This window comes from Limulus polyphemus, unplaced genomic scaffold (genome assembly GCF_000517525.1).
Source record: "Limulus polyphemus unplaced genomic scaffold, Limulus_polyphemus-2.1.2 Scaffold3549, whole genome shotgun sequence".
In the NCBI taxonomy this organism is placed as follows: Eukaryota; Metazoa; Arthropoda; class Merostomata; order Xiphosura; family Limulidae; genus Limulus; species Limulus polyphemus.
This window is the reverse complement of record NW_013669159.1, coordinates 54,580-62,557: the sequence shown is the minus strand read 5'-3', so window position 1 is coordinate 62,557 and position 7,978 is coordinate 54,580. Positions and strand designations below refer to the sequence as shown.

General features: G+C 32.9%; 2 protein-coding genes across 6 annotated transcripts in view; one reads left to right on the top strand and one right to left on the bottom strand.

The window, feature by feature from the left end:
- The window catches only part of LOC106469568 (thymidine kinase, cytosolic-like), a 52,890-nt gene extending 47,551 nt beyond the window's left edge, over nt 1–5,339 (bottom strand). For 3 of the 5 annotated variants that reach the window (XR_002612873.1, XM_022398118.1, XM_013930069.2), the window contains exon 1: nt 4,915–5,156. Coding sequence is in view for 3 of the 5 variants with exons in the window: in XM_022398118.1 (XP_022253826.1) it covers nt 4,915–4,986 (72 nt within the window). In the remaining 2 variants the exon portion in view is untranslated. Of the gene's footprint in view, nt 1–4,760; nt 4,838–4,914; nt 5,157–5,284 lie in introns of those variants that run through there. The other 2 variants (XM_022398120.1, XM_022398119.1) reach the window with 2 other exon arrangements.
- Nucleotides 5,340–5,430: 91 nt separating this feature from the next.
- The window catches only part of LOC106469567 (centromere-associated protein E-like), a 20,950-nt gene continuing 18,402 nt past the window's right edge, over nt 5,431–7,978 (top strand). Inside the window, exons 1-2 of the mRNA XM_022398121.1 lie at nt 5,431–5,649; nt 6,699–7,136. Of these exons, the coding sequence (XP_022253829.1) occupies nt 5,647–5,649; nt 6,699–7,136 (441 nt within the window). The 5' untranslated portion in view covers nt 5,431–5,646. The remainder of the gene's footprint in view (nt 5,650–6,698; nt 7,137–7,978) is intronic.

Genomic DNA, 7,978 nt, shown 5'->3' with positions numbered 1-7,978 from the left:
TCTAGAAACGTGGCGTCACACTAGTCATGTGACTCGCTGACGCAACAATATTTATATATGCTTCATAACAATGGACAATTTTTTGCACAACTCAAATTGGAGGCTGTGTTAAAATAAGTTCCAAATAATTTTTCAAAGCAACTAACTACTAATCAGGTAATATCAGATTACTTAAGTTTCAGATCTATTCAAAAATAACCAATATTACAAAAAGAGAAATTCATATTGTTTGTAAAAGCTAGAGATCTTCATGTAAGTATCATTTAGATCTTGATTACTAGCCAATGGTTCTCAAGAAAACCCAACACAAGAGAAATCAAATGTATGCAAAACTGGACAACGTCCACACCAGACTCCCATCACAAACATTTGGTTGGTTAATGACCTTCACAAAACAAAGGTTGATAAGGCAAAGCATGGAACAACAAACAACCAACAAAAAAGTGAGCTAGGTGACAGTGGCTTAGTCATCTGGGTGAAACTTCCTAGAATTGAAACTATTTATATTAAAATTCATTAGCAAATATTTTCATATTCTTTATACATCACGATTCTAGAGATGCTAATAAACTACAATTGACATCATAATCTAGAACTTACACTCCTTGAATAAAGATTCTACCTGACTGCTTGATACACTACACTTGTGACATCTGAGATCTGATAAAACAGGAAGATGTTGAGAATCACCTCCCCTCATCTTGACTGTTATTTTATTGGTAACAATAAGTGTGCAGATAAGATGTAGGATTTTCCTCACTCACTGTAAACACCTGATTGATTATGTTATAGTATTTCTCTTCATCACTACTACTACTAAAGCTAACACTATCACTCTGAAACCTGCCAGTTAGTTCTACATTAAATTTAATTGTTTTCTCACAAATGCCTTTACTGTCACTATCAGCTAGAAGCATCTTAGGAGGCACTGTGGGGTGACAGGCTTCCAGAAAGCCTTGTTGCAAGTATTTACGATGTTGTTTATTAAAACAGACTTCTGTAGAAACTCCCCAAGGTCTTTTATGAGGCTTAATTTATTGAATAACATTTTAAATGCTTTTCCATTGATCATCAACAGTCATGTCTACTTCATTCAGTTTGTCCTGGACATCTTCATAGCAGTATTTATCGCTCTCTTGCTGAGGAAGTCCATTTACCCATGACTCCATGTTTATGATGTTTGACTATTAGTCTCTTCAAGTTTGAAGTGCCTTCTTTTGTTCTTGCTACTAGCAGAGTCTCCTTGCGTTGAACAGTTGTTTCTTCTAGGCCTACTGAGTGCTTTGTTAGCATGATTGAGACCACCTGCTTTTGTGTTTTCAACTCCCCTGATAACATACTCTTCAAAGCCTGAAGGATTACAATCACATCTACGAGGGAAAACATCAAAAAGAAGAAGAAAGAAATACATCCCTGATTGTTTAAATATTCATCAACTTTCCTTTAATCTCCTTTAAATTTACTGCACTCATAATAATTGAAGGCAACTAGCCTGTTAGAAAAATAAAGTTGTCTAAGCCAAAAAATGACTTCTTCCCTGCTAAAATTTATATTTGTAATCCATTGTGCTACTGTTTTCATCATCAAATATGAAAAAGATGACATATCAATACTATAAATTTCCTTAATAATCTTGAACACCTCAATTTGATCTCCTCTAACTTTTCCTGGAAAAAACAATTTCAGAGATCTTAACCTGTCCTCGTATGATAGTATTTCCATCCCAGGTATCATCCTAGTAGCTCTACTTTGATTTGGAAAGAATACAGACCTGTTGAGGTAGTTTTATTTCTCCAATAAAATGGTAAATCTACGGAAGAAATTGTCATCTAGAATTGCAGTGGCTACAAATCTAAAGGAATCCAAGGAAAAGACTAATGAATATTTGCTGTATTAAGGTTGTATTTGGTGATTACTTTTCTGTTTGGTAAGGAAGGTTTGGGGTCAGGTCATCCTTGATGGGCTAAAAGGCTTCTTGATGTCCCAGAACTTATAGAATTAAATAATCAAGCTATAAAATAAAATTATTATTTTTTTATCAACTCCTACTCCTCATTAATGTTAGCTGACACTAGTGAGAATTCCAAGGAGGTGATTAGTGGTGCTAGAATTTTCAAATAAATCAGCTTTGTTGTATGTAAGACTTAGTCAGTACTTTTGAACTTAAATAAATGACAATTTTGTTTGTTTGAAGTTAAGCACAAAGCTACACAATGGGTTATCTTTAAAATGTGAGACTAAAATGAAGAGAATGTGTGTTTACTTTGCACCTAACATTTCAATAAATATATCTATACTTATATAATATAACCTACAATTTATTTATTGTACATGTAGATGTACGTGCCAACAAGTAAGTGAATATGTCAACAAAGTTCTAATATAACAATGTAAAATAATACCATTTGTGCAAAAGGTATCATTTTAAAGTGAAAATGTCTGTGATTATAGCTCCCAAAAGAATTGGGGATATTCTGTCTATCAGACATAATCAAAACAACAGGTGTAGAGCTAGCCAGCATGTAACCAAAAACAAAAGGGGGGGGGATAGGATAGGATCTGGGTGCTAGAACCCACAATGTCCCAGATCCCACTATCACTCACCAAGGACCAGATAACTGCCAGGCATGAGGATGAAGGATTTGAATGGCTGGATGTAGAACTGGTGACTGAGGTTAACAAAGAAGGAAGGAAGGCAAAGGAAGAGGTACTGGAGGGAAAGTTGCAGTTGTTGTAATCGTGGAAACAATGGTTGAGCTGGCCAATAAGAAGTGGTCAGAAATACTCGACAGGGAGTGATATGGATGAGAGATCAACCAATGAAATAATTGGATAGGAGGATAAAAATAAAGAAATTTGTGGGACCAATCCTGGCTGAAGGCATTGAGCCCACAGATGAGGTACCAGGGACCAAAAGAGGGGTAACTTGTGACTGAGGTATGTGGCAAATGCACCTACATGGGGAAAACCTCACTGATTGCAAAGACACCAGAAAACGAGGGATCTAAAGACCACTTTGTCGGATATATTTGGTCAGGGTGGGAAAAATGATCTGCTACGAGAGTGACATACAATGAGATGAATGTGGTGCATGTGGTCCCAATATAGTAGATCCAAAGTTCAAAAACGGAGAGATCTTGACCGGGTGTCCCCTTGGTGACTGATATGTGCTACCACCATAGAACTGTCAGAATGAATCATCACAAGACAATGTCTGACAAGATGAAGTGATTCAAAGCCCGATAGGGCCACAAAAAGCTCAAGGACATTAATACGCAAAGATCTTTCGTCTACAGGCCAAGGACCCAAAGCCTCCTGGTGAGTGATTCATGCACCCCAGCCCTGAAGGCATGCGAAAAGATGTAAATCTGGACAAGGAGAAGGAAGCGGAACATCCACCAACGTATGGGCTCCGACCAACCTCCAATGCAGATCATCCATCAGGATAGGAGGAAGGGTAACAAGAGCTGACAACGGATCCTGAGCAAGGTTCCACTGATCATGAAGAGACCATTGAAGGGATCACATATGTGCACAACTGAAAGGGACCAGTGACATCACTGAAGACCACATCCCTAAAAGCAACAGAACCTCCCAAGCAGAAAGTGAGGGAGCTGAAAGGGCGTATAGATGTAAAAATCACACCAAGCGTCATCTAAATTATGATAATTAGATAGTGATTAACTACATAATGATTGTGCAACTACTCTTGAAAATGCTTTATAAATGAGGCATCCAATATCTATGGGCTAAACTGTGATTGTTCACATTTTCATAAGTACTCACATTTTACACAACACAGCAAGGGCTTACTGGCATAACAGACAAAGGCATTAGTTCTTGGAATTGAATTTGCAACATCTGTTTTTTTATCTTGAGACATATTTTCTTTCTTCCTTTTGTGAGATGAAATGTTTATTCAATTTTATTTTCAGAGTAAGATTATGAAGATATTAATTGTTGTTTATCTGTGTCTGATTTCCATAATCAGTGGAGACAGGCATACTATATTTTCTGCCATCTGGGTTAGGTTTGGTCAGATTAAGTTAGATTATGATAGGCTAGATTTGGTTACATTAATTTAGGTTTGTATATAGCTCACCTAGTTGCAACTAAAAATGCAAAATGTTCAAAAACAGTCAAAACTAGTAAATTGCTTTCATGATGGTTATTTTCATACAGCTATTGTTTAAAGAGTATATACATGATGACTACTTGTTTTCATGATTATATACACTACTGAGTACTGTGGACAGTGTAGTATATGTTTCTAAATGATTTACTTCATTTAGGTTACTTTCAACTAGCAATATGTAAAATTCCAAAGCAGGCATGCATATACAATCACTAACACTTTAGTCAAAATTATGGACTGCCTGAACAATGACATTATACAGAATTTTAATGACAATGAACCCCCTTTTTAGAAAACAAAGTTTGAGAATGGCTGGAATGGTGAGTGAAAGAAACCATATTACAAATGTACAACTTTTTGACATGCTTCTGATATCATCATGATGACAAAAGATTTTCAAAACGTTGTACATTTGTAATAAAGCTTCTTTCACTACCCATTCAATTTCAAGCCATTTCTAAATATTACTATACACAACAGTCGGTAAGAGTCAACAGTCCTGCATAAAGCCTCAGCCATTATAAATATAACTATTAATATCATATCATTACTCACGAGTCATACTCATATTATTACTATTAGTTATAATTAATACTATAAAAATATATGTTATAACATTAGTTACCATCATTTAGAATTGTGTGTCAAATTAAGTAACATAATTCACAGACTCAATTATGTTTAAAATAACTAACTGTAAAGCACTATACTAACAGTAACAGATTACACTAAGACTAATTCACCGATCAGTCTATAGACTATAGCATTTTTGTTTTTACCTGAATTTGTCCTCTAGAATTTGAGGCATGCAATCTCCGAGGGTTAACTTCAGGTGCAGAAACTACTAACATTTTCTTTAATAGTTTAAAATTAGTCTCACAATGACTTATTTTACACGAATGTATTAAAATTGTCAGTTAAAATACTGTGCAACTAAGTTAAGTCTTAGATGTATAATGATGGGTTGCAACAGGTTAGACAAGTAAAAGTTACTTCTTCAAGTTCTTCAGACCAAAACTTAAAAAAGTGCGCCAACTGCGGTTACTACCAAATTGTGGAAAAGCTACTGATGTTTATTAAGAGTTGTTACATTATTATTACTAATTGGAAAAAATTGCTTAGTTATTTATTATAACAAAATTTACTCACTCACTGTAATTTTAATAGTCCTGACTGATATTTTTGAAACATAAGCACACTAAAGAAATTTCCCTTTTTAGTTTTAAATCACCTTTTCAGCAGGATGCAAAATTAACGTTAGAAACGTAATCGCGTTCATAGTAACCGTTGCTTACTAAAATTAACAGTTCTGCGTGTTTGATATTAACATCGTTGTCATGATCTGCCCATTCTTAAGCAAGTGCAATCGAAAACTTAAAAGTTAAACTGAATATTGGACATTAAGTACCCTTATTCGATAGAAACATTTGAGAACAGGATTTCAAGCTTAATCATTTCTACTACTAATTTTAGACCCTACACGGTAGTCAGTACACTACCCATTGGCGAAAATGGTGATACTGATATTTAAACTTTAACAATGCCATTAGTTTTTATATGAGAAATTAACGTGTGAGCGAAAATGTGTTTTTATATATACAAAAATACGATTCTACGAATTTACCTAAGCTAAGATAAAATAGCACTGCCAACATAAAATTCATAATGTTATTAATTGCTGTTGGTTTGGCATTATATTAATGGAAAAAGTAAAGTGAACTTATTTAGAAATATTATCTGTACTATTGTAAGCCTGTTGTCATTTGTAATCTCTAATAAGCTTAAGTATGAAAATTAAAATAGAATGATATTAATTTTTCCCTCACAGAGTCACAACCTTCCCCTTGTTCATTATACATTATCACAAATATATCAATTAGAAGTGTATAATCAGCATGTTTTATGTATATTTCTTTTGATTGTTTTAAGTAGAGTATCTGTGTTGTATAGGAAAATAATTATTTTAAGGTGCTGGAACAAAAAGTTATCGTGCTAGGAAAAATTGTGACCTAACTAATGTTAAAAAAATATTGATAATCAAATGGTTAAAAAGTTATAATCTTTAGTGACTGATTTGGTTGTGGTTGTAGTATAAAGCAATACAACCTAATATTTGTAATGCTGCAGATAAACTTATGGGCAATAACTTTTTGGAGACAAAAGATAGATCTAAAATGCTATATTTACATACCTCTGATTTGAAATCTGTAATGGACAAATTGAGAAAAAAGTAGAAAAAAATCTATTAGTCATCTTCAGTTCTAAATCACTACATAAAATTTTGAAATATTGAAGTTGAAACTTACAAGCACTTAGAAAAAAATACAAACTTTGATTTAATTATATTTTGAAGAAATATCCACATTATGATAGCAAATTAATGTCAAACTATTACATGTGTTTACTTTATGATTCCTATCTGTGTGTTAGGATGGATAAAGAAATTGATATTGTTGAATATTTCTACTGTGTTTTATACTTTTACTAGTATGAGTTACTACTGTAAGATTTTATGATACACATTGATACATAAAGACACAAAGTCTGTTTTTATGTTTTAAAGGAAGAGGAATTGCAGTTGAAAGATAATGGAGAAGAACATGTAAAACCTGTTCATGAAAATAATGAATTAACCTGTGAATATGATACACTAGCAGAACAGCCAAAGTCGTCAGTACTTCATGACAGTCATATAAGTACCAATATTGGTTCCCAAAAAGACAATTTTGAGGCTGAAAAGTGTAATAAAATGCAAACCCAAGACCTTTCTGATTATAGCTTTGATCAGCTTAATACCATAAACCAAGCAGAAAAGGATAAGGAATGCTATGCAAACAGTGGATGTACTAACTCTAATTTCAATGAACATGGAATTGACAAAGTGTTATCTTTATCAGAAAGCAGTAAACACATAAGTATAGAAGACACCAGTTTGAAAAATGCATCTACTTTGACATTTTCACCAGGTCTCAGCAGAGAAGAGTTATTAGAAAGATATCATGTAAGATTTTACTTTTATTACATTTACAGTAATTTGATTAATGCCATGTATTTTGTTTTGTACATGTAATTACTGTCATTCTGAAACTATGTTTGTATTCTTAAAATATACTTAGAATATATATATATACATTTACATTTAAAACAAGGGAACTTTAGAGGAAGTTGTTGAGGAAGTATTAATATATATATTGAATACATTATTTCATTTTTAGACTGCTAATGCCTGATGTGATTCAGAGCTAAAGTTGCATATTAAAAGCTCTTATAAGAGTGAAGAAAATGGTTAAATGTTTGTTTTAAAAGCATTATTTAAGTATGTGTATATACATTATGATATTTCCATCAAAACAAAAATAGATTTTATGTTATTTTTTCAGTTTAAAAATCAAAATTGATGGATATATTTTTTAATATTTTAGTGTTTTTATTATTATTGTTATTATTTTGAATGATAGGCTGAATGGAATTCTGTAACCCTACCTTTTCTTATGATAGTATAATGTACTTATGTGCAAACATTTTTTTATTTCAGCTGTAGTTTCTTCTATCTCTCTGTAATTCTTTCCTATGTTTTTCAGTGAGAAGAAAAAATCCAGATTGAGCAAGTTACTTATAACTCTAATTTTTATGTTCTGGAGTTGATGGAGACACATATAATATTTGATGACGAGGAATCCACTTTGAGACTAATAATAGTTGAGATGGCTTGAATGGGTAATGAAGAAAACTTTAATATACAAGTTTAACACAACAGCAAATGTACAACATTTCGACAAGGTACCTGATGATGACAAAATCTTGTACAAAACGTTGTACATTTGCTGTTATGCAGCTGTACCG